This window comes from Strigops habroptila, chromosome 8 (genome assembly GCF_004027225.2).
Source record: "Strigops habroptila isolate Jane chromosome 8, bStrHab1.2.pri, whole genome shotgun sequence".
Classification (NCBI taxonomy): domain Eukaryota; kingdom Metazoa; phylum Chordata; class Aves; order Psittaciformes; family Psittacidae; genus Strigops; species Strigops habroptila.
In genome coordinates this window covers 50,000,610-50,027,250 of record NC_044284.2, presented here as the reverse complement: position 1 = coordinate 50,027,250, position 26,641 = coordinate 50,000,610, and the positions used below count along the sequence as shown (strand labels likewise).

Here is a 26,641-nt window from a genome sequence, read left to right as displayed (position 1 = left end):
ATCCAACAAAAAAACAACTATTACAAAATGTATAATATACATGAAAAACAAAAATAAAGGAATGGGAACAGCTTTTCCAGTTTAAACTGTCTGTTTAGTGCTGTCCAGTTGGAGCTGGATCTGGAACAGGACTGGAGCTGTCCAGTTTAAACTGGATCAAAAATCAACCTGTGTGATTTTACTTCTGTAAATGGTCCACAGCATTGATAATTTTTCAACACATGGGCTGGTGATCCACCAAAAAGCCAAGTTTTGGTGTTTCTAGTCTTGGAAATCAGAAAGTGATTCAGCCAGAGACCTTAATAGATGAACAAACCCCCAGGCTCGGGCTGGCTGTCATTGGCTGGCAGTGTTTGTCAGCTGGTGTGATCCCTGCCTGTGGTACTAACCAGGTTGGTTTCATTGCATCTGTCTCTCTGTGCCAACTGGTTGTCTCTTGCCTTGGGTTTAGGAGATGAGTTTTTTCAGGATTATTTCCAACCCCAACAGCTACAGTAAGCTCCAGTCATGGAATAAGATTTCCTTTGTGGGGTAATATAAATGGAGAACACAAAGTGTCTAATGCTTACTGCTGTAGAATCCTAGAATCATAGAATAGTAAGGGTTGGAAAGGACCTTAAGATCATCTAGTTCCAACCCCCCTGCCATGGGCAGGGACACCTTGCACTAAACCATGTCGCCCAAGGCTCTGTCCAGCCTGGCCTTGAACACCGCCAGGGATGGAGCATTCACAACTTCCTGGGGCAACCCATTCCAGTGCCTCACCACCCTCACTGTAAAGAACTTCTTCCTTACATCTAATCTAAACTTCCCCTGTTTAAGTTTGAACCCATTAGCCCTTGTCCTACCACTACAGTCCCTAAGGAAGAGTCCCTCCCCAGCATCCTTGTAGACCCCCTTCAGATACTGGAAGGCTGCTATGAGGTCTCCACGCAGCCTTCTCTTCTCCAGGCTGAACAGCCCCAACTCTCTCAGCCTGTCTTCATACGGGAGGTGCTCCAGCCCTCTTATCATCCTCGTGGCCCTCCTCTGGACTTGTTCCAACAGTTCCATGTCCTTTTTATGTTGAGGACACCAGAATGATGTGGTACCCTCAGAAGGGCAATGTGTGTGTCCTTTGATCTGCCCAACTTTAACCTGTGTTCATCTGCTGAAAACTTACTTTACTGAGAGTGGGAAGCCCAATCCTTAACTGAAACCTTGCACCTTTGCTTCAGAAATATGGGTACAACTATTTTGAGGGTGGCACAGGGGGACAGTTCCTGTGCTGAGCTTCAAAAGACAAACACTTTTTGTGTTTAACTTCGATGGCCGTTGCTCGGAGTCACAAAGCCTAAGGCCATGTGGTTGTCATCCTAATAATCAAGCTGGAGCTTAGGCTCCAGCCTGGTAGACACAATACAAGTGGGATATGAAGAGGAAAGTTCTGCACTGGAGTCCTTGCAGTTGCATGTGTAGGAAACAAGTCATCCTTAAGCAGGAAAAGGAATGTATTCTGATGTAATAAAGTCATGTTTCTGCCCCTGCTCTGTAAAGTTTCCAGAGAAAGGCTCTGCTTCAAACCAGACACGCTCTCCCTCTCGCCCGTCTGGCACTAGCTAGATTCCTCTCTGCTCCATCAGCTAACTGTCACATTACTATTATTAGTTGATTGCTCTCCATGTGCCATAGACGACCTAGGACCCGGCCACCGGGGGTATAAAGCCTCCCCTCTGGCAGGGCAGGACTCCGCGGCGGGGGAGCGCTCTCGGCGCGGATCTCGGTTCTCGCCAGCTCCGGTTCGGGGCCGGGCGCGGAGAGCGGCGGCGGCGGCGGCCGAGCCTGCGGCAGTTGCAGGTATGTGGTGACAACCGGCCGCGGGGGGACGGGACGCTGCAGCCTCGGTGATCCCTGGGGACGCGGCCCTGGAGCAGCCGCGGCGAGTCAGTTCCTTTCTAATAGCGGACTGCGGGGCTGCGGGTCCCGGCTCGGCCGCTGCCCTGCGGCAGGAACCGGGCGGCCAGGGGCGCGCTATCCGGAGCGGCCTCCCTGCCCCGGCTATTTATAGCTCCGCGGTGCTTCCAGCCCAAAATAAGCCTGTTGGCTCGGCGGCTGTGCGCCGCGGGGGGTGCGGGGTGGCGCGGCCGGGCTGTGCTGTGCCCCCCACCGCGGCGAGGGGCCGGGGATATCGTGCCGCACCGCAGGGCCGGGCCGGAGCCGAGCCGGGCCGGGACCTGGGACAGGGCAGGATGGGACGGGACGGGACGGGACAGCTGCCGCGGCGCGGGGCTCGCCTGGAATGCGGGCGCCGGCCGCGCGTCGCGACTTTTATGGAAACTTGCCTCGCCGGAGCGGCGGCCGCAGCCAAGGGGCGCTCCGCAGCCGCCAGCCCGCGCGCCGGGAGCACGCCGAGCCGCAGCGGCGGGGCAGCGCTCGCAGGTAAGAACAGCTCCGCCGGCCGCGCCGGGGAACAGTGTTCGGGGGGGCTCCCCGCCCCGCCCCGCTCTGCTGCCCCGCTTCTCGCCGTGCGGCGGGGCCCGGGCTCCTGCCCGGCTCGGTGGACCCCGGCGCCCCTCGGCCGGACCCGCCGCGGGTGGCCGGGCCGAGCGGCAGCCCCGAAGTCCCTCGGGAGAAGCGGCCGCGGCGGGCAGGGGCCGCCGCCAAGGCCCTCTCTGCTGGGGGGGGCAGCCGGCGGGTAGCGCCGGGGTGAGGGGCAGCCGCAGCCTCTAGCAGACGGTAACGGGATGTGCGGAGCCGGGCTTGTGGCGCCGCCAGCCGTGGGGCGGGGGGACCCTCAGGGCCCGGGCGGGGGCCTGGGCTCGGCGCTGCGGCCGCTGCAAGCGCGGCTCGGAGCTGAGGTGAAAGGAAGCGACCGCAGGTGGGGCTCGTGCCCGGCCGCGGGCAGCGCTGCGGAGCCGAGCGGCAGCAGCGGGGAGCGCCCGGGCCTGGGTAACGCGGCGTGTGAGGGGCGCGGGTGCGGGGCTGCCTCCCGCTGACGGGCGCTTAATAAAAGTTGTTTTAAAAACCCCTTTGCTCATAAACCACGTCTGCGCAGAAAGAGCGCTCAGCTTTGTTGGTGGGGTCTTCAGCAGCAGGGGCGTACGGCTGCCTCTGTAGGTTCTGCTTCGTCCTGAGGTGATGACTGTAAGACAGCGTGGCTTGGGAGAAAATACTGGTCCTCTGTGACAGCTTACAAACTATGTATTTGCTTGTTTTGGGTAAATAAGGGCTTGTGCTGACACAACAAACAGCTGTGAAAACATGTTTAATGAAACGTGTTAGTATTTTGGAAATCAGTCAGCAAGTAGCAGCATGCTAGAAAACATGGTACTCTAAACCTTAGCGCTCAGGTCTTAAGAGACCTTAGATCTCTCTGTCCATTGAAATGAAATTGTAAAATAGCAATTAGTCTTATAAGAGGGCCAAGTGTATTAAGGAATAGACAAAAGTATGAGAGTATGTCCAGTATATGTAGAAAGCACAGCCTAGTGAAATACAAGAACTGGTCAGACGGTTTAAGACGTGCCTAAGAAATATCCTCTCTAAGTGCATTTGGAATGTTTCAAATGAGTAGTTTCCTCAGCGGAAGAAGTCAGACAACCTGTCATTTACCATGCTTGGATATTCAGCCTTGAAACTCCTTTGACAAGGAACAGTGCTGTCGTGAGCCCTCTGGAAGCTACGGGCGAACGAAGGGGAAGGCTAAGGGCAGTGAAAGAGCAGTTTGGGAAGCAATAGTAGGAGCGACCCTCTGCTGTGCACCAAAGGCACAGCCATACCCACTCACATGAAGGTATTACACATGGTCTGGTTTTTATAGGCATCAGTGCTACCAGGAGAGTGGGGCTGGTCAGCTGGAAGCAGCTCCAGGAAGCCAGGAGACCTCTACTTTGTGGCAGGAGCAGAGCATGGGCACAGTGACGGGCACAGTGTGCAGTCTGAGTTGACCATGAGGATTTTGGAGAAGAGGCAGATAGGCTGTGTCCTGCCGTCGGAGAAGGGAAGAGGCAGACTGCAGTAGCGCTTCATGTCCGGTGTTTTATCCCACATTTCGGTACCCTGGTTCCTGCAGTCCTGTCAGCGAGCAAGAGCTGAGCTCAAATCACCCAGTTTCTGTTCAGCTGCTATGACACAGCGGGGGATGGAGGAACTGTGGCATGGGGCAAAGCAATTCTTCTTTCGGGAACCTCAGTTCACAATTTACTGTCACCCATGGTTAGGATCAGCGGATATCTTGGAACGTGTATCTTGGGCCAGAAGATCTCAGCAGGGCTTCCCCCATAACCAGGCACTCTTTCAGCCCCACTACGTTTGCTCTGGATCCTATGTACCCCATAATAGTACCTAAAGAGAGTAAGGAATTAACAGGCAGACTTTTTCTACAGAGAAAGATGATTTTATTTTTTTCACACAGCAGCTGGACTGTACGGCACCGTCACATTAATAGTATTTGTAGTCATATAAACATAGACAAAATCCTTAATAATGAATACATTTTAATAATAACATCATACCTGCAAGAACTATTCTATTATGAGACTCCCAGTAAATATTGAAGTGAAATAAAATTAAAGATTGAGGAAAAAGATTGTGTATAAAATTGAATTATGTGGGCCAGTTGTTGGTAAGTCTTTAATTAGAAAGACTTAATGAAGGAAATACAAGCGAGTGGAAGTAGTTTTGTATTTTGTGTTTTACAAAGTGTGAAGTTTAGACAGCTGCGTTAATTGTCCTAACTCCTTGGCTTCAGTGGAGCTGGCGGTTTATGCTGGCTCAGGATCTTCGCCCATGCATGATAAATTTAGTATCTACTTTAGTATCTGTAATTTAGTACAACAACTGTCGGTGTCATTCCAGACCAGTTACGGTAAGGACATAAATGATGGACATGGCTCTCTTTCCCCCTCTCCTCCCAGTTCTACTTAATATTTCGTTAAATACTTTAACACAGTGGGCTGTGTTTTCCTCTCCTGAGTGTTTTGGCTGCAAGTAGTGAGTTTCCAACTCTCACAATATGGTTTTCTTATATAATGGAGTCTTCCCTGCAAGTGGATCACAAAGAGGAGACAGATGGTAAACGTAACTTAGGCTGTGCTGTGAAGGGCTTATTTATAACTCACAGTAGCCGTAGGACAGCAGGGGGGCCTCCCGAAAGGAGAAACCACAGAGGAACTGGACTTTATTTAAAGTCCTGGCTTCGTACTCCTATTGTAAAGACTAGGTATTCAGTTCAGGAAAATGCTGGTATTTTCCTGTGTCTTGTGTGAGGATGTTAATAATCCTACTGAAAATCAGGAACTTCTATGATTTCTAATGAAGGGGAATTTTATTATTTATGGGAGAGGTTTTTGTCTGGTTAAAGCTGTACAACAGTTTTTTGATCAGTTGAGGACTCTGCCCTCCTCTCAGGAATGGAAATTAGTTAAATTTAAGGATATGGATTTTGGGACTTCAGGCCTGTCCCCTTCATGGTTTTCTTTGTTCACACTGATTATTTTGCCTGAAGCAAGGAGTCTGCATGAAAAGTTGAAGAAGTGCTATGACCATAACAAATCAAGACATATGTCGGAGGTGACAGCTCACTCATTTACAGCAAACAAATAAGATGCTTGAAAATAGTCACTTTTCTTTTACAGAGTATTTCTATTCTATTGCCTGGTTTCCTACATGTTGCTGGTTTTGTATTAAATTTTCACTTGAAACTTCTTAGAGATCACTCTCTGCATTACAACCAGCCAAGTCATTCTAGTAATGGCATTTTCTCTTCCACTCAGTTCCGGAGGTGGGACCATTGGTCAAAAGATGAAGGTTAAACTTTTCTTCTAGGAAAAATTTCAATGTAGACCTCTCTTGAAAGTGGAACTGCAGTCTTGTACTTTCAGTATAAACATTATAACCCCAGACTAACATGTCCTGAGATATTTCATTTCATTACAGGAAAGGTAAAATATGGAGAGGATAAAAAATAAAGACTAGTGTCAGGTGAATGTTAGAGTGATGAGGCAGGCAAAGAAGAGCCTAGTAACAAGCTGAATTCATTTTTTGATCATGGTTATGTCTGACATTATAATCTGGGATTTTTCTGAGTGGGAAGCGTCAGTGAGGAGCTCTTACAGCTTTTACTGAGGTATGTTGATCTCAGGAAATTGAAAGAAAATATGAGAATGAATCTTCAGATTGGACAGCTTCATAATAGGAGGACAAATCTCTTCTGTAGTAAGTACATATACAAGTAGACTCCTGTTGCCTCTAAGAGTAAGCATTATTTGTATTAGATGGGAAAATTCGTACTACAAAACAAGAATATATATATATGTGCAACTTAAAATTATAACTAGTTCATCTCAAAAGGGAATTAGTAAGTCAAGGTTTCTTGGGATGGAAAACTTATGACCACATACTTCACGCAAAGCTTTCGGCAGATGAAGGCACTGTTCTTCCATGATTGGTAGGTGTCAGGACTTCTTGGCTTAGCCATTTCAGTTCTCTCAGCAACAATACATTGAGAGTGTGGATCCTCTTCTAATGCTAAGACAGATAGAAAAGAGCTTCAGTCTGCTTTTGTTGTTCCTGAAGCAGTGGTCACTGCCTCAGGACCCAAGCCAAATCTCAAGGAGTGCTTCTTTTTTTCTTAAAGATTCTGGATTGTCTGTTGGAAATTACTGATCTGCCTTGAGGGGTGCCTGAGGCAGGGTCCTGCTGCTGCTCCTGCTCAATGTTGATCAAAGTGCAAACATGGGTGGTATCATGTTCAGTAATGCCCTATTGCTTTATATCCGTATCTTTTAGCATCAAAGATGGAGGTAGGGTGACTTGCAGATGCAAAATGTTTTCGAGCCAGCTGGCTAACCTTCAAGCATATTAAGAGGTAGTGATGCCAAAGAACTGGAAAGTAGCCTAAAGTAATAGCAGATATGGCAGTATTCCAAATGGCAGAAATGTATCTGCCATCTTTAAGGCCCACAACCTGTTGGACTGGCACACTTTTGGAAGTTCAGAGAGCAGGAATTTGCAAAGAAAATTTCTGGCAGTATTTGCACTTTTAAAGAAAATTTCAGATTTGTTATTTGAGAGGAGGTCTCACTGCTGCCACTTATTGACACTGTCAAGGAGTTCAGGGAGTTGGAGCTATCAGAAGGGGTCAAGAGAAAGTTGATCTAAAAGCTCAAAAGCTAAATTGTATTTTTAGACTCCTAATCTTCTTCCTACGATTAATGGCACATAATAAGCAAATCAGTCTTTAAAATAGTAAGTTTTTTAATGACTTTAAGATGAAGCCATATAGACATAGGGTATGTTGTAGTTAAGGTTAGCAGCAACCTCCACTTGAGGTGTTTAGGTGAAATGGAATTCCTTGTGAAAGATGATCTTTGGGGCTTACTTTTCTGCTCCAGCCCTGTATGAAGGCTGGAAAGTCTCTCTTCCCCTGGCTACTTCAGTGCATGAATTGTACCAGTGCATGGCGTTCCTTTGTCTTTTCAGGGGTTCATGCAGAAAAGCTCTTACACAGCTTCTGCATTTTAAGTACAAGGCTAAAGGCTCTCAGCCACATGTAGGGAAGAAAAACTTAGAAGAATAGCAAAAGAAGAGAACAGAGAAGAACTTCTCTAAGACCTGCTTAGAAAAATGAAGAAGTCAAAAGATTTTAAGTATCTTTAAGGTTATACTGATCACAGTGGGGATTTTGCTTACACGCATGAATTAAGCTAAAGCTCACGAAGACATGCAAAACCAACTGCACAATATACAAATGCATTAAAGTGTGTAGGGACCTTGAGACCACAAGGATGCTAGTGAAGTTATTTGCCTTTCTTAGACTCATAACCTTTTCCCTACAATTAATTGCACATAAGTAGATGTACAGTTATCTACCTTTCTAGACACAACAGGATTTTAACATGCTATTGCTAATCTGAAACAGTCTAAATAGGAACTAAGACTTAGCAATTTTATGTTCATGTGTTCATAAGTGATGAACTGTAATGTCTTGGATTTCTATCAGTCTAGAAATGAGGTATTTGTCAACTCTGATTTGGGGGGAATGACTTTCCATACTCATTTGTCGAAAAGGAACATCCAAGTGTTTTCAAATTCAACTTCAACAGAGATGTTCTGCAAGAGTCTGAAATTTATAAACCAGGGCAGGGATTGGTAGCTAAATGCTCCTGTTTTGTATGTTGCTAGTCCTTTCATTTGGAAGAACATCCCAAGATATCTAAGAATCTCATTCAATCTGTGTAGCTACAGCAGCACTAGTGAGCATTCATGATGTTGGTGTTCTTGAAGAGCTTATATGAAAATGACTCTTAATGATCTTTATTTTTAACACCACATAAAAATTACAATGCTTATGATATTTGTTACTGAGAATCAGAGAACGTAACGGCTAAGAACTATTAAGAACTTGACTTTCCATATCATGAGATGCCCTGACTTCAGTTCCTCTAAACCACAAGTGAGAAGTTCCCTCCTGTAGTAAGCTACTTTTCCAGCCTTTTTACTTTGAGTCCTTGAGTTTGTTTGTTTGTACCGTGTTTGGCACACTGACTTCTTAGGCTTGTCTGGGACTCAGGGCATTGCTACAGTACAATGACAGCAGTGATTTCCTTCACCCCACAATCTCTCATAATCTAAAAAAGAAATGGGGGGAGGCAAAAGGCTTGTCCTGAACCTGAAGTGCCTTTCTGTTGGGATCCTAAGAAATACAGTTAATTTAAAATAATTTAAAATCTGTAACACTTTTCTCGTTAAAAATGCAGTGCCATTTCCAGCCCATAATTAAATGATATAAATTCTTTCTCTAAGGTATGTATGTGGTTTACCTAACTCATTTCATAGTTTTTAGCAGTAGTTTTTCCTAGAGTAGCCCTAGGAGAAAGGAAAGCATTATTTTGTATTCCCATATTGGGTGAAGAGAGGTGCCAGCCTGGCTGGGACTCAAGCAAGAGCATTCACCCAGGCGGGAGATCCAGCTGCATCTCTGACATCCAGGTAGGTTCCCCCAGCCATGCGCCATCTTTCCTCCTGCCAGCTGTATAAAGGCAAAGCAGCATCTCCAGGAGGCCGTGGGGTTTTGGCCTGAGCACTGCAAACTTCATGGAACCTGAGCTCACTGGCTCACACATCAAACTGGAGTGGAGCGGCAGAGGTGCAGAGCACATTCCTTTCTGCTAGCATGAGCACTGAAAAAGAGTTTTGCAACACACCAGCCAGGGCAGCCAGAGCTTGGCTCAAAGTCTCCTTTATTAAAAAAAAAAAAAAAAAAAGGGAAATTAAAACCCAATATCTAAGATATATAGCATGCATAGAGAATCATAAGCTTGTTCTTTTAATTACTGTTGCACACTTAGAACCTATTCATGTCTTCAGAAGCCTCAAAGGACCAACTGAAATTGTGATACATCGGTTTCAGCCTATGCAAACTTATTTACTGGAAGATGGTTAAAGTATCATTTAAAAGGAAAAGAAAGGAATATAACTTCAACTGTTTCTTTCAGGTAGAAACTGAAAGCAATCTTAAACAATCCAGGTGCAGAACACAATACAGTAGCCATGAATGACATTGCACAGAAAACTGAGGTATGTACCAATTTTAAAGTAATCAATGTAGTAATTTACAGCTATTCTTGCAAAAAGAGTAATTACAAACAATTGTAAAAGACAATTATATTGGAAATCTGCTGGTATTGCTGTTAAGATAATGGAAAGGCACTTGAATGTAGCTTAATGAAACTGTCTGATTTGATGGAATCTGTGAAATACGTTCTTAATGTTATTAAAAAAAAACATGAAGAAGAAAGGCAAAATAACAGTAACAAAATATTAAGAAACTTTAAATGTTGGGGGGAAATTCTGGGCAACATTCACATGTAATTCTAAATTGTAAATATTAGGCTACTGAGCAACAGGAACAAAACCTATTGGTTTAGGTGGAAAATATGAAACATGGAATGTTTTCAGCCCGTTCTTTTCAGCACTGCTATATTGAGAACATTCCTGGAGTCATTACAGTAAAAAGAGAGAAAAATTCACAGTAGTTCTGAAAAGTGGGAACTTTGCTTACTGACCTTCTTCTCTTTGGACATGTGCAGAATAAGCATTGGCAAAGAAGTGTCCATTAGCTGTCTCAGTATCAGAGTCCTGCAAGTCCAGTGATCTTGGCACTTTTCAACATAAAATTGATGGATTTCCAAGTTTCTCTAAATATTTAAAAAAAAAGTATATAATGTGTTGGAAATTTTAAATTAACAAATAATACTATTTATTTAAAAAACATATGGCTGTTGAAGTGTTGCAAAAGAAAACATACATACTGTACCATATGTTTATGTCTTTATACCTGTGTTAAATGTTAGAGGTAGAGAGGCTCTTTGGTGACTGCTTATGATCAAAATCAGCAGTATAAATCTATACCTGAATACAGATTCAGAAACATGGTAACTGAAAATGTACATATTCAAAGTTCATATACTTAGTTATTGAGCTATCCATTACCGTTACTTACAGCCTAAGTTTAATACAAGGCTAAATGTTGTTTTGGGTATTTCAGCATTTATTACTGTTTGTGAACGAATACAAAGCTGCTTAACTGATGACAGCTAGTGGCACAAAGTTCATAATTCCAAATGCACTTCTGTTTTTTGTTTTTACATTCTTCCTAATCCAATCTATCAGAATATTTCTGTCCATCTGTTTCAACTTTCTTTTTCTTATCTTCATTTCTTCTTTATCTTCACCAAGATTCTGCTTTCTTCATCTAAACCCGTCCAAAAGTCCTATGTGCCCAAGCTTCACAAGGGGGATGTAAAGGATAAATTTGAAGCTATGCAGAAAGCAAGGGAAGAAAGAAATCAAAGGAGATCTAGAGATGAAAAGCAAAGAAGAAAAGAACAATATATTAGAGAGAGAGAATGGAACAGGAGAAAGCAGGAGGTTATTTTCTTTGCAAATATTTTGTGTTGTTTTAATATTCAATATTATATGTGAAAATATTTTCACATTATTTTAAGGCAATAATATCAGAATTTTATTTAAGGTCTAAAGACAGTTTACTTTCTGTGTTTCGTCAACTAGATGAAGGAACTGCTTGGATCTGATGAAGACGATGACACAAAATCTAAAATTGAAAAAGGCTATGTTCCAAAGCTTATAGGTAAGAGAGACCTGGCTTTAAAGGCCACATAATTCACTAGATAAGTATGAGATGTAACTACTGAACTGTGCATTTCATATTCACAGGAACTGTTAAAGGCAAGTTTGCAGAAATGGAGAAACAAAGGCAAGAAGAAGAAAGAAAACGAATGGAAGAAGAAAGAAAGCGCAGAATTGAACAAGATATGTTTGAGAAAAGAAAAATTCAAAGAGAATTAGCAAAGAAGGCCCAGGAGGTATGGTCACCTGCTCACAATAGTCAGGACATAGCTGTAAACACTCAACACAAGGAAAAAAGTTGTCTTGATCAGAAAGATCTGGTCTTAAGATTTCTGATAGTAGTGATTCATGCGGGAGATGCTCAGTGGGATGGAAGTGGGGGATAATATTCAGAGAATCTTCACTTCTTTACATCATTAACTATTTTTTAAAGTGTTAAATTTGAGTTATAGATGAAACTAGACAGGCAGAAACATGACAGGAATGTGATTCAGGCACAAATTTTGGTGTCATAGGCATACAAAAGCTTACAGAATTTTCTAAACTAATTTGAAAATGTTTCTTATATTTTACCAGTCCTTAGACAAATTTTGCTTATACATTAGTGAGTACAGTTCACTGACAGATGAACTAAGGCAAGCAATAAGAAAGAAGAAAATACTATTGACAGGCACAAATGAGAAGGTACTAATGCAGTACAAATCATAAATCATTAAGATCCAGATCATGTTTTACTCCTTTGTCACTTTGTGAAATTTTATTGCATACATATATATATGAACAAACTCCAACTTTTGTTAATGCCAAGAAAGCAAATCTTGGCTTTTGTAGAGTTTTGCATTGTAGTATCATATTTAATTCCTTTTGTAAGTTTTCTTCAGTGCTGCAAATTCTGCTGTGAGTGAGCATCTAAGTGATAGAGTAGAACCATAAGTAGATTTTTATTTAGCCAAAAGACAGCAGTTCTTAATTTGGCTTTGGTTTTGTTTTAGGAAAAGAGTGTTATAGGAAGAGTCAGTTTCCACGAAGGACTTGGATAATATTTTCTGCTGAGACTTTTAACATTGTTAAAACTGTACTTTTAATGGAAATATCTCTAGCATATATTTAATCTAGTCTGGAAGGCAGAAATACATATGATGTAGAATTTTAGAAAGTGTGTTAGTTTTAGACACTAACATACAAAGACAGCATATGAAGCAAAGACAGCAGCTTTTTGCAGGAGTTGAGTGGATGACAGCATGACTTGGATCAGAAATAATCAATGAGCTTGCTTTAGCTTTTTTTTCTTCTTACGCAATTCTGGAATGCTTAAATGAAGAACGGACATCGAAAGTACTCTTCTCAGTTCATCACTGAAGAGTTAAGAATGCTTTAGCTTACTTTCTGTGTGATGTTTTATGTTCCCTCTTCCTCAACAAGCTAACCTATCTCTGAAGTATTCCAACAAAGGTTCAATCATGATCATCTCTATAAACTTAAGTGCTACATATGTATCACTGATACAAAAAGAATTTCCAGTTCTGTGTTTGCAAATCTAAGGCAAAGAGCCAAAGTAATGTAATCATATGAAATTCTCATTTAATAGATTGATGACTTTAACAATACGGGAACTGAATCAGCAGCTGAGGTAATCAGATTTTTTTAAGAAATGTTCACCTACGTTTTTATTCACTTTGTGTTATTATTGTAATTTGGGCTGGGAAAACGGCACACAAATACCTAACTGAGATCCAACAACGAGCTAACAAATTTTTAAAGTATATGGAATCGTGTCTGCACTTGAAGTCAATTTATTTAAGTTTGAAATAGAGTCTGCACTGTGAATACTTTGTGGTTAGTTAAAAACTTCTAAAATGTAAATATATTCAAAGCTACCAGAGGGAGTTGAAGTATACTGGCAGTGATACTCCAAGTCCTCTGGCTTTGGAAAGTACTATCTTAAAAGCTCTTTGCCTTAAACTTGAAATTAAAAGGGGATCCTGTCAATAAAGAGATGCTTGAACACCTCAGTTAACTTTTTTCTTAATTGACTAATTTACTATATGTATTTGGATTTTAATTCTTGTAAGTAAATGTTTTATTTGAAAAAGCTAGGTCCAAATGTCCTACTGTCTTTCACTAACACGAGAAAATCACACTCCTACTACAGCTTTGGGGAAGAAAAAAAAAATCTAAAACATTAGTTTTAATTTATTTGACAGTATCCCTGTTGATCATGGTAATTTGGGGGGCAGGGAAGGATAAAATATATTTTGTCAAGTAAGTTGTGAAAATAGCTTTGAAGCAGCAATATCCTTCAAAAAAATTACTCTGCCTGACAAATTACATATTGGCCTCTAGAACTACTAACTTATTCCAACTGCACTGTTTCCTTTACATAGTTAATGGAAGACTGGAAGTAGAGTGTGGCTGTAGTGTGGCATCACAATTGTGATGTATTCAAAATTCCACCTGTTCTTCTCCAAACCATGCATATGGTTACTGAAAATATGCAGAGATCAAGGAGTTTGCCAGCAGTTACGTTTAAAATGTAATTTAGTCTTGATGCTTTTCAGGTATTTCAAGAAAACTAGTGACTGCTACAGGCAAATGGGTTTATTCTTGTGGTTAATACTCAATACAAGTAATTCTTTTGGAAGCTGTGGTGCACACAGGTGAAAACAACAGTTTTAATAGGAAATGAGTCTGAAGTCAAGCTTTATGAAAACTAAATAAATATCTTTTTGGACAGGAAGGGGATGATTCACTACTAGTTACAGTAGTGCCTGTAAAAGCCACCAAAACACCTGGGAAGATGAAAATAAACTTTGAGAACACAGGAAAGGAGAGAGCAGAACAAAGAGAGAGACAGGATGAAGAAATGAAGCTAAAATATGAGGAACGAACCCCATCCCTTAAGGAAACCCAGTGCCTTTCATTTGTCATGGTAAACCACTCATCTAAAAATATCTAAGAAATAAATATCTATTATCTAAGATATAACAATTTTATTTTCCTTACACAGGGTGAAAATGAAGACAATAAAACTCCAGAGTCTCTGTCTCCTGGTAAGCTGAAAGTGACATTTGAAGAACTTGAAAGACAAAGACAGGAAAATCAAAGGAGGCAAGCAGAGGAAGAAGCAAGACAGCGTTTAGAAGAGGAAAGACGTGCCTTTGAAGAAGCTAGGCAGCAAATGGTAAATGCATGCTTTGTTCATATTGTAACAGAATTTTCACATTAGGATATGCTTTTACATTCTTTCCTGTATCTGATTCTTCTTTTTTCTTACTCTTTACTATATTGCTGGTTGTTAGGAGTCTGAAAATCAATTTTTGAAAGATGTATTTTTGACCTTAGCTCTAACTCATTATCCACACTGACATAACACTTAAGACATTCTTTTAGTAAACCCAGGAAATTCATGTGTTTTAAATCTGCCAGCAATCTTAGAAGGTCTTATATCTACACTTTATAGTACCTCAAGTAGTAAGTCCTCAAGAAGATAGTTAGTTGTCTGTTTTCTTCTTAACTAGTGCTTCAGATGTGTCAGTAACCAGTTTTTATGAAGACATTCTGCAGTAACAGAACACTATTTCTTGTTCCCATATTTACTTATGATAAACATATCCATTACAACTTTGCTGTTATGAAGCAAGGTTAAAAAGACAGTCAGCTCTCTTGTATGTATTCACATAAACAACAATGTACTAGAAATTACTAGATTAAGCCCCAAATTATCAGAAATGTAGCTCACAATTCCTGTTTTATATTACTTGCAAAACTGCCTCTGTATGTGTTCTTTACCATAAACCACACTTATTTTAGATCAATTATAAACAGACCTCGCTATAGTTTGTTCTTTGATCATACTAAGAGTTATACACTTAGCTTTAACATAAGGTATACCAGGTAGTTTGTTCTGTATTTCCTCACTTCACTGTACTCCAAAAGCATTTTTAAAGTTAAGTTCTGTATTTAAGTATCTTTCCCCTGTACAATTATGATCATTATGACTTTGTTAATTCACATACAGAGAAGATGAATGAGAAATGAGATTTTAATCTTTCATTAAATCTTTGAAGATATTATTTCTACAAATTTGCAAACTTAAACAGAGTATAATAACTATGATTGAACATTCTTGGACAAACAGCTTAAGATCACTATATTGACTATATTTCAAAAAAATTCAAGATATTTATATTCTCAAAAAAAGAAAAAAAAAAAAAAAAAAAATCAAACCATAGAACCTCGAGAAAGCTGAAACTCTGAAATTCCCAACTGGTCCAAATAGAGTTCTAGGTTTAGGTAGATACCTAAATTGTAGTTTACTCTTCCACCTCCCACCTCCAGTAAATTATTTAACCATTCCACATAAATAACCTCAACATGATGTCAATAATGCACTTTTTTCTTTTTGTTTGGGGTTGGGCAGGGGATACTGGTGAAGGAGATCAGGGAAGAAGATGAAGGAGAGAGAACTTCATAAAGTCACTAGCTGTTCTAACTAAAGTTTTGTTCATGTCTCCCACTGTATCTGCATTTATTAGCAAGTAATATAATTTACAACTTCTGTACTCCAAAGGAAATCCAAGATGTCTTCTGAAGATGGTTCAGTCTTTTGTTCTTGATTGCAGTTTGCAAACCACAGGCTTTCCTCTGCAGATAAGTGTTACTGGAGACAAGCAATAGTGAAGAGATCAGAGTATATCGGTTCCCTTTCTTCAGTGATGATTAAATGTCTAAAAAGAAAAGAAAGAAAAATCTCAGTTTGTAGTAATAGCAAAGTGTTAATTGATTTAGTTTTGCTATAGAACTCTACAGCATTTTTTTAACTGGTAACTGCATTGGTGAAAACAATTTATATGCAAACAAAAAGACTTGACAGCATAAAGGTCTATGAAAGAGATGTAAAGAAAGTAAATAGGGAGTGATTTAAAGTAAATGATCCATTCCCGAGACTGTAAAATACTTAATTGTTCAGCCTTTTCATTATAACACATTATACTTTGAATTACACACTCTACAGATTTTTAGAAATTACAGAAGCTACATATAGGTTATGAAAATATGTTTCTTTTCTCCCTCCCCTAGCTAAAATGAAGACTAAAATATTTCTTACAGGAACCAAACTCTTGATACATTTTTTTTCCCCCAGGAGAAAAATATAATTATGAAATATCAGAAAGGAATTAATGAAGTATCTATTTACTATAAAGAATATTTTTATGTTTGGGTAAAGTCCTTTCTATTTATTACTCTCCCTCTTCTCTGAAGATAAATGAAGGTGACGATGAAGAATGTGAAAATTCTGTTAAAGAATTCCGTCCTGGTAAACTCAGACTCAGTTTTGAGGAGATAGAAAGACAAAGGAGAGAAGAGGAAAAGAGGAAAGCGGAGGAAGATGCAAGACGACGCATTGAAGAAGAAAAAAGAGCATTTGCTGAAGCAAGGAAGAACATGGTATGGCATTTTTGTTTAGTATATAGTTTAGTTTTTACCTAAGTAACTGTAAAGCAGCTCTGGGGAAAAGCTCTAACTACAGTTAAGAATGCATGCTTCAACTCCTTCGGTGATTAGTTTACCTCAGTACTTACTACAAGGTGGTGGGGTAAACTAATCAAGTTCATTTACCAAAAATCACAGAAAAATCCTTCCTCACAGCAAGCCTAGAAAGGATTCAGTAGTTTAATCAAAATCAGATATTGTGTCCAATGGGTATTATTATGGTAGATGCAACAAATTTAGAAAGCAGAATGTTTTTACAAGTAGGGTTTGTTTTTCTGGGGGGAAGAGCAATTCCTCTTACTTCTCCAAGTTTATCTCCTTACCTTTATAGGTTAGCCACCAATCAGTTCTTACTAGCTAAATGCTAATTCATGGCATACTAGAGAAATGCTCACTGCAAGTACGAATTTTCTATTCACCTGTGGCCCTCTAGGAAGGAAAAATTGAGATGGCCGAAGTCAGCTCACTGTTATTTTTATTGTATTTTGTTGCTTATTCAGAGAAACAAAAAAAGTAACTTGTGGCATTTAACGTTAGAACAATTTGTAATATGGAACTTCCTTAGACACATTCAGATTTCTGTGATATGCAATGACTTCTAAAATTTGGGTTAAGATTACATTGAAGAAAAATTTTCAGGAATCTAGGATCGAGATCCTGACACTACCCGAAGCAGAGAAAGATGCCCGATTTCAGAAGTGGCAACATTATTTATAAAAAATAACTAGCATGGAGCTTTTCACTGTATTCTTCATGTTTATTCCAACAACTTCAAGTTTCAGCAGGCTTTTGGATATAAGCCAGTTACTTACTGGTGGTTGTTAAGAAACACAGTATTAAATTACACAAATACTACCTAAACCTAAATATTTGTTTCAAAAGGAAGGGCAAGACCCACCATATAGAACTGTGGAATAACCCAGTCATCTGGGAGTGTCTTCCTACATTCCCCTCTGTGGTTTTATTGAGAAAGACCAGCTGCGTAACTAATAAAATTTTCTTCATCGTGCAAAGCAATGCTTGTGAGACAAATTAAAACTTTGTATGATTACTTACACTGCTAGCAGTGCTCCCTCTGCCTGAAAACTGGGCCAAAGACAAGACTTAGATGCTGAAAGACTACCTGGAGAAACTACCATGTACATTTATATTTGATATTGCACTGGTAAGCAATTATGGAAAATGGTGGTATGTCCATACCTCCAAAGCCAGAAAACTGAAACTAAAGCCACTAGGAAATAAATCAGCAGTACTGGACTTCTGCCATTACATTACATTATGAAAAGCCAGCAGACAACTAAAAAGAAAAGCAAAGAAAGTATGTGCCATCCTCTGGTTTTTTTCCTGCTTTCTTGAGAATCTGCCTCCGTGTAGCAAGAACCTAAGATCAAGTGTCTAGGCAAGAAAAATCTCACTGATTAAACAGGGTTTAATCCCTTAGATGCAGCAAAGACCCTATGATTGTACTCTTAACTGCAGACAGTGAAAACATTCAATAATCCAAGAAATTAAATTAAAATGTATTTTCAGCATATAGGTTTGAAGTCTTCTCTTAATTAGCATCCTGAATATAACACATTTCCTATTACTTATAACACAAAATATAAGACCATGCTTTCCCTGTATTGCACAGCTACACAATGCGTAGTACACAAATGCAGATGTGTTTTTAAACATTTTAACATATTAGTCATCTCTTTCAGAAGTAGTAAAACCTCACACTTCATTTTTATATAAGCATTTAAATTAAGCAGTTATTTTAGAACCTTTTTCATGTTGATTCATTTTAGTTTAGTTTTGAAAGTGTACACACACAGAAGTAGTAATATTGTTGCTAGAAAACACAAACACCACCTCCCTATTTCATGTTTACTTGTTCTGCATTCATACTTCCATGCTTACCACCACCAAGGTGATCACTTTCAGACTGAAGCATTCATCTTTCACTCCTGACAGTCTCTTTCTATTAGAGACTGCATAAAGAACTTGTCTTAGCACAGATAAAAAAAAAAATTCTTTTTTCTATCAGTCACTTTCTCACTGAAAATTTGTTGACTGCTGCAAACTGTGGTTGGTACAGGACCGTTTCTCACTACCATCTGTTCCCACTTCACAAAATACAGCTAAAATATTTACTGAACCAATCACAAGGAGTTTGTACATCCCACAATTCAGCTGAATTTTTTTCCTCTTTTTTTTTACCCAGGAATAAGTTGTGTTGCTGCCTTTTTGTAACTCAATGATTCAAAAATACAAAGCAGACAGCTGCTAGTGTTTGCTCACATGCACAGCTTTTTAACGCTTACACGTACGTGCACTGGTAAATTTTGAATTAATGCTTCTCCTACTCACTTAGGTTCCGTATCTTCTCGAAGTGATGAGCATATGAACTAATGCATCATAACAAGAGACTTTCACATTTCTTTGTTAATTTAGCTGTGATTAGCCTCTGAAAACGATGGGGCTATGCACTGTTTTCATTAAAGGAAATAGTTAACAGCCTTGTTTTCTTGACTCCACTTCTCCATAACGCAATTGCAACAAATCTGCTCATATTATGCAAAACAAATGAAGAATGGAAGGAATGGTGGGGCTGAAGTCCAACTGTAAGCTTACTCAGAGGGAAAATCTGAAGGACATCTATAGTGAATAGCAGCAGTATTTGAGGGGGATTGAGGCAAAAAACTAGATAAAGAGCTGTAAAACATAAAAAGGATATGGGCAAAATAGGTCAAGACAGACATACAAACTGAGATGGCACAAAGAGCAGTGAAAGGTGTTAAGTTACAGTGGCAGTAAGCAGCAATAAAGCGAAAAGGGAGCGCCAAAGAATCTTTAAAAAAAAGGTTTGTTTCTTTATAAAGCTAGTCAAAACACTTTCTCAAATGAAAGTTTTGCTCCTTTAATTCTTTCTAGCATTTGACTGATGACTACTGTTGGGAATGCCTACAGTTTAGCAACATTGGACTCTTCCATATTTGCAACAAGGCTTTTCAAACATGCACTGATTAAATAGTGCCAAAAGCCACATCACCACAGTTCTAGATCAGTATCTGACCTCAGAGAGTCATAGAATGGTTTGGGTTGGAAGGACCTTAAAGATGATCTAGTTCCAAACCCCCTGCCATGGGCAGAGAAACCTTCCACCAGACCAGGTTGCTCAAAGGCCCATCCAACCTGGCCTTGGACATTTTCAGGCATAGGGCATGCACAGCTTCTCTGGACAACGTGTTCCAGTGCCTTACCACCATGATTTATGTCATGATTTACAGTCATTTTATACAGGTCCAGATATCAAGAGTTTTCCTTCAGGCAAAGAACTAAATTTGAACTAGAAAAAGAAATGTCAACCAGAAGTGCCCTTCTGTTTTTCCTTATTTGATTGTTGACTTGGGATTTTCTTTGATTTTGCATTTGAAGAGCTATTATTTACATTTCCCAATGTATTTTTGGGGGTTTACACTCCTCTTTGGACTTGGTCCTGGAAACTCCATCCCAACACCTTATAGCTAACTATTTAGTTAGAGCAAATGCAAGACTAATGCAACCCAGATTTTTCTTTCCAGAGACAGCAAATTAGAAAGATGGCAGAGCCCCAGACAACAAATTAACTTATTCTTGAAAAAGCAGAGAAAAGAAACCCCACAGCTTTGCATTGAAGAATGTGAGATGAACACAGTAAATTGAAAACCTCACATTTATCTACAGAATATTTCTGTTGAGTCCATCTCTGTTAATTAATTTACGTAGTTACATGCACAAACATACATTTATATAGGTTTTATCAAAAAGTTATTTAAAATCTTGCTGCTTAAACTCAAGGGACTGTCATGCTCCCTGGCCATTTTTGTAGCATACAGTTCCCTCTTTTGGTAAAACTGCTTCAACAAATTCAGTCTGATAAAATATTTGTTCTTACACTTCCTGCTTTTGGAAGTAGTGAAATTCACCTTTCTCAGGCCCTACCCTCTTATGAATTAGCTACAAAATAAGCGAACTGCTCACGAATGACCATGAAAGCCTAGCCCTTCCTGAGAAAGGACAGAGAAAGGAGGAAACCCTTCCTGTTGGGTTGTCCAAACCAATGAACTGGCAACATAACTTTGTATAATCAATTAGTGCACAAGAAGAGTTTCCTGTAGAAAATTCTGTTCAGTTCTGCTTACTGGGAATACCAGTATTGCTTAAGAACAGGAATTTAATTCAGTTTGCTTAGGAAAAGATTACAGATAGAGGTATTTCAGTGTTAAGAGCAATGACACTGAAACACAAGCACTTTGTGTAATGATAGTCTCAGAAATAAATGGGAATCGTTTCAGGTCCCAAAGCTGCATTTAGGGAACATCCTCTCATCACCTTGCAAAAAAGACTGCTTTTTAATAATCACCTTCATCCTCATTATAAAGTTCAGCATTGTAATAATAAAGAGCTAAAGTAAAATACAATCCCCACAAACACACTCCCTCCCAAAACATTAGAGGAATATCCACATTGCATCTTACTATGCTGTGGCAGATGTAGCAAGATACTTGGTTATCTTTATGTACTAGAGTGTCTGAGCACTGCTGTGATTTCATCACAGGTATCATTAATGCCCTCAATTTCCAGCAGGTGCTGGATGATGAATCGCCAGAAATGTTTAAAACATTTTCTCAAGAATCTCTTGTACCTGGTAAACTGGAAATTAATTTTGAGGAGTTGCTGAGACAAAAAATGGAAGAAGAAAAGAGACGCACAGAAGAAGAGCGCAGGCAAAAGTTGGAAATGGAGAAGCAAGAATTTCAACAGTTGAGACAAGAAATGGGAGAGGTTTGTATATCAAAGGATATGCTATGCATATTCTGAATAAAATAGGTAATTTCAGTTAATTATTAAAATCTCAAAGTTTAAGAATGTAACAAAATTCTTTTAGAAGCATTTTTAAATCAATACTTTTAGCATAACATTAAAAGAATGAAAAATAGAAAAACATATATATCTTATACAGTGTTTTAAAAATATTTTTATCACTAATCTACCAGGAAAATCCTTTTATCCCTTGCCACCCTAAAAGTAAAAGCACAATTTCAAACTTGTAATGATATTTTACAGTCACTTCTGAAAATTGTACAGCATTACTAAAGTGATTATGTAATATTTACAATAACAGGAGAGGAGAAACATCTAGTTCCTAAATGAAAATACAAAATTGAAAGTAAGAAAGAGCAAAATTCTTCCTTTTCCTCAACGGAATGCTGTGTTAACTAATTAGGAAAGAATTTACAGTGGCCTCAACTTATTTTTGGTCAGTGTATCAAGGGGTTTGAAGACTGTCACAGTTGATCTTAAAAATCACACAAAATTTGCTTTGCATACCAAATGTTTAAAACATCACATTCATGAACTTTATGCTTCAATTTGATTTGGTTGTGGGTGGCAATTCTTTATTATTCTCTTTTGAATGTTAGAGGACTACATTTTTGTTAAGCTAAGCTAGTGAGTAATAAAGGCTCCAGCTTTCACTAGAGCCTTTATTCACTTGAACTTTTCAAGTAAATTTCATATTACATGCTGGGGAAGAAGAGAGAGAGACAGGGTCCTCCAACTAAAATGCATATACATCTTTACTGTCAGTCAGAAGTCCTAAAAAGAGGGAGTAAAATAGCAACAATATCAGCTTCAGACAGGCTTTGGCTACAAGATTCACAACTGCCATTTCTTTTCCAGCCACAACATTCTGAAACCTCATTTGCTTTTTACTGAATTTAAAAAAAAAAAAAAAAAAAAAGGTATTTTTGTAACAAAGTAGCTGTATTTTAGAAAGTTATTTCATATCATATTGCAAACAAGCCAGAGAGGTAAATTCTTGATCCAGGATAACCAAGTTCTTTGTATTGCTAGGTGTCTGGTTTTCTGAGTCTGTGAAAGGTGGCTTATTGACAGCAATTTTGAACAAAGGGTACATTTAAGCAAGATATTATAAAATCTGTATCTAGTTTAGAAAATAGCAAAGAAAAAAGATACAGAGAAAATGTCTCTGCTGATTTCAAATAACTAAGAGAACTGTTCAAGTGTATTAAGTTACACCTATTTGTGGGGAGAACAGGTAGTAAAAATACCTATGGCATTTTCCATCTTAAACATTCTGCAATTTCTGAACAGCTGGAAGAAGAGTGTGAAACTTTCGAGCTAAGCAAAGAGTATGAAGAATTAATAAAGCTAAAAAGAAGTGGTTCTATTCAGGCAAAGAACTTAAAAAGCAAATTTGAAAAAATAGGACAGTTGTCTCAAGAAGAAATACAGAGGAAGATTGAAGAAGAGCGAGCAAAGAGAAGGGCAATGGATGAAGAAATAAGAGAAAGGGAAGCTGAAAAATTTCAAGAGGTAAGTTGCATTCTGTGTATGTTAATGATGTACTTAACTCACACACTAACGATCCAGGAGTGGACAGTGCTGCTGCTTTAAAAGTTTGCTACATTTCCAGAACTCTTTTCTCCCTTCTTTCCTGTTCCCTTATTTGGATGCATGAGAAAGTCTCACCTCAGCATCCCTGAAGGAAACAGCACCAGTTTATCATCAGTCATCTGGTCAAGCAGAGATCTGTTTTCTGCTCAAAGTCCTCAATTCGGCGTCTTAACAACCTGAAACCTGCCGGTCTGAGGGTTTGAAACATTCTTATTTGAGAATTACTCTGTTAATCATCACATGAATTGCTTCTCCTTCTGAACTCTAATTCTGTATGAATTAAAACCAAAACACAAAAACCAAACAATACCATTTGAAGATCAAGTCTTATAATCTTTACTCATTTCTCAGGGTAGAGCAGAAAAGGAAGCCTACTTATCTATGCCTCAGACTGGAATCTCTGGCATTTTTCAGAGGGGAAAAATAAGAAATTAAGCTATCAATCAGTCTAAGCAATAAATCGACCCCATGCTCTGTGACCCAAAACACTGTCAGCTTTCATGATGCATCGCATGGCAGTGCACAAAACTTTTTACAGCAGCAAGCCTGATCTGAGCCTCATTCTGAGGTTCCCATTCACAGTGGTCAGTTACTTCAGTATCTGCTCAATGTCTACCTTTTTATTTTTGAGCTTTTAATGACTGACACTGTAATGATTTTTCTGTAAGGTCAACTGTGTTAGATGTTGAAACTTCCCCAAACACTATGACATAAAACTCAAATCACTAAGGATTTACCATTGCCACAAGATAGTATTTTCCTCTATCCTTGGGATAAGGTATTAAGAGACTTGACCTTAAACCCAACATCAAACCAACCTCTGGGAAAAACAGGACTCTGCATGGCTTCATACAGTTAAGAACTACTGCTCTACAAAACTCCATTTATTATTATACATATTTAAAAGGTAATAAATGAGTGCTATTTTTTAATTTCTCCTTCCCAAGGATGATGAGGTAGATGTGAGACCAGCCAAGAAATCTGAGGCTCCATTTACTCATAAAGTAAACATGAAGGCCCGTTTTGAGCAAATGGCAAGAGCCAGGGAAGAAGAGGAGCAGAGGAGAATTGAAGAACAGAAGTTACTACGTATGCAGTTTGAACAAAAAGAAATTGATGCAGCATTACAGAAGGTATAAATTACAAAGTGCCTCTACCTCAGTCCTAAGTGTCATTTAACTTAGCTTCTGATTACCACTGATGGCAACACTGCCAGAGGTATAAAAGGAACATTACGCTGTTTTAACAGCTGCTGTGAATTGCTGCAATAATGTAAAATTGCTTTTAGTGTTTTCACATATTCTTGACAAGTACGAGAGATACTGCAAGAAGAGTTCATCGTATCCTTTGAATAGTCTGAAAATGGGAGGTTTTTTTTAATGCTTATACTTTGCCCTAAGATTACAGCCTTGCTTGTTCCGTATCTAGATTCAGTGCATTAGGTATCTAGTGAGGATAGGTGGGGCATTTCCCCTTCTCAGAAATGCAGTAACTTTCTGTAATCAAATATGTTATCACTGGCAGGGATACTGCTCTTGCCACTTTAAATGTTCTAAATCAACTTATTTTAAAACAGAAAAGGGAAGAAGAAGAGGAGGAGGAGGGAAGCATTATTAATGGTTCTACTTGCGAAGATGAGGAGGATCAAGCTCGATCTGGAGCTCCCTGGTTCAAGAAGTCATTGAAAAACACATCAGTTGTTGATGGCGAGCCAGTGAGATTTACAGTTAAAATTACTGGAGAACCAAAACCTGAAGTTACATGGTGGTTTGAAGGAGAAATGTTGCAGGACTCTGAGGACTATCAGTATATTGAAAGAGGAGAAACCTATTGCCTTTACTTGCCAGAAACCTTCCCAGAAGATGAAGGGGAATATATGTGTAAAGCAGTCAACAACAGAGGCACATCTGCTAGCACTTGTATTCTCACCATTGAAAGTAAGAGTTAGCATTTTCATTTGCTTCATTCTCATTCTTCTTGCACCTTTCCTATTATGAAATCTAATTATCTGTTTCTCTTACCCCTTTATTTTCTAGCTGATGACTACTAATGCTCTACTTTAGCTGGAATCTTTCTTCCCCTCAAAACTTTCTTACTGCATCATCTCTTTCTCTGATGGGGCCAACTAAAGAAAGCAAGGATATGCATTGTCATTCCTGCACCAGATAAGAATAACCTTCAGTTGTGAGAGTGTCCAGGTTCCTTGCTCAGTACAGAAATTGGTATTAAAGTCTAAAAAGAAGGAATCAGTGTATGAAAGATCAACTAAAGAAAAAAGCCAAATTGTTAATAGTGCTCCCACATTTGAAGACCAACTGTTGTGTAATAGTATAAAGCTAAATACACAATCTGGAAACTTGTGTAGTAGTGTAAATCTATTGGTATATTTTGCATGAACACTGAATATTTAAGCTGTTCTTCTTTATCTCAGAAGCATTGAACTGGCCAAAGGAAATACTTATTGATGATTTTCAAAAACTCCAGTGTACTATTTTTAAAGAATAAAAGATTACATAACTGCTCACTTTTGTTGTTTTGTTTTAAAGAGCATTGGTTATTTTGTTTTAAAATGGGCTTGCTTGTTGATGCCACTGATAATCCAAAACTAAAAACAGTCTCAGTAAGGCTTGCAGTAGTCTTCACAGTACCAACATTTGCTTGTAAAACTGCTAATTTTTTCATTGCTTAAATGATACAGGAACAGTTGGTGACAGCTATGACAGGCTCATATTTGAAGTTGATGGGAAGCAAGCTTTAAGAACATTATTTTCAGAAAGTGCCTAACTTCTCAATCTTTGTTCTTACTTAATGCAATAAATTGCTGCATCTCTAAACGTCATCTTCTTAAGGCTACTGTTCTGTTTTTCTTTCTAAGACCTCTTGACATCAACACTAATGTCATTCTGCTAACACCATCTGAATTTTTCAGCTTCTGCAGGAGTAATTTCATGAACAATAGTCACATTTTAAATTAAAGAACATGTGTATAAGCCTTAACATAAAGACAAGGTAGCTACAGCAAATTAGATTTATGCAGTTGTTTCAGAAAGAAGTTTTCCTGTGGTTGAATCTGCTGACTGCTCTTTGTACAGTCACCTACTGAAAATTCCTCTTTTGCATCAACAAAAGTTACAAATTCAGAAACATCTTGGAAAAAAAAAATGGTAATAAGCTGCATGATGTTTTGAATAAATATTTATCTTAATAGCCATATAAATATATTTTACTTCATTTCATGTGGGTGTTGTTCATTCGCAGAAGTACTAGTTAATGCCAAGATCTTTACTCTGAAACTGTTATCTCAAATTAACAAAGGCAGGGATAGGAGCATAAAAAAAGACAAAAACATTGCTATTATTATCCATCAGTTTACATTTATTGAGAAAAAAAACATACAAAAACCATAATACAGTTAACGTGTACCCTTATTACATACAATGTCAATGCAAGCTCAAAACCACATTTTTGTAAAGCATTCAATTTACCTCAGTCCAAGCTGCATCTCCCTAAGACACTGTTCCCATCACAGTTGCCTTTTAAAGCCAATCTTCTTTTTACACACGGGTAGTTTCTG

The 26,641-nt window shown here is 39.1% G+C and overlaps 2 protein-coding genes across 19 annotated transcripts in view; one reads left to right on the top strand and one right to left on the bottom strand.

Moving 5' to 3' along the window:
* Nucleotides 1-1,512: 1,512 nt before the first annotated feature.
* NEXN (nexilin F-actin binding protein) lies at nucleotides 1,513-26,276 on the top strand. 5 transcript variants are annotated; one of them, XM_030493947.1, is made up of 12 exons: nucleotides 1,513-1,836; nucleotides 9,477-9,558; nucleotides 11,053-11,131; nucleotides 11,218-11,366; nucleotides 12,719-12,760; nucleotides 13,865-14,059; nucleotides 14,138-14,311; nucleotides 16,393-16,578; nucleotides 21,235-21,432; nucleotides 22,765-22,986; nucleotides 24,015-24,200; nucleotides 24,644-26,276. In XM_030493947.1, exons 2-12 carry the CDS (start codon nucleotides 9,532-9,534, stop codon nucleotides 25,013-25,015), a joined length of 1,830 nt encoding a protein of 609 aa, XP_030349807.1. In that variant the 5' UTR covers nucleotides 1,513-1,836; nucleotides 9,477-9,531; the 3' UTR covers nucleotides 25,016-26,276. The 5 variants fall into 5 exon arrangements, with proteins under 5 accessions (XP_030349807.1, XP_030349805.1, XP_032775994.1 ...); XM_030493945.1 differs by having other exon boundaries at nucleotides 21,232-21,432; XM_030493946.1 differs by lacking the exon at nucleotides 1,513-1,836 and adding an exon at nucleotides 2,241-2,418 and having other exon boundaries at nucleotides 21,232-21,432.
* FUBP1 (far upstream element binding protein 1) overlaps nucleotides 8,284-26,641 on the bottom strand; it is a 42,869-nt gene continuing 24,511 nt past the window's right edge. For 10 of the 14 annotated variants that reach the window (XM_030493922.1, XM_030493927.1, XM_030493916.1 and 7 more), the window contains one exon: nucleotides 26,419-26,638. Coding sequence is in view for 1 of the 14 variants with exons in the window: in XM_030493924.1 (XP_030349784.1) it covers nucleotides 15,840-15,857 (18 nt within the window). In the remaining 13 variants the exon portion in view is untranslated. Of the gene's footprint in view, nucleotides 9,220-10,046; nucleotides 10,179-14,593; nucleotides 14,757-15,633; nucleotides 15,858-26,418; nucleotides 26,639-26,641 lie in introns of those variants that run through there. The other 4 variants (XM_030493919.1, XM_030493924.1, XM_030493920.1 and 1 more) reach the window with 3 other exon arrangements.

Coding starts and splice junctions, on each gene's coding strand:
- NEXN (XM_030493945.1), top strand. CDS start 9,532: ATGAATGACATTGCACAGAAAACTGAG. Junction 12,761..13,864: donor GAACTGAATCAGCAGCTGAG/GTAATCAGATTT, acceptor CTTTTTGGACAG/GAAGGGGATGATTCACTACT. Junction 14,060..14,137: donor AGTGCCTTTCATTTGTCATG/GTAAACCACTCA, acceptor TTCCTTACACAG/GGTGAAAATGAAGACAATAA.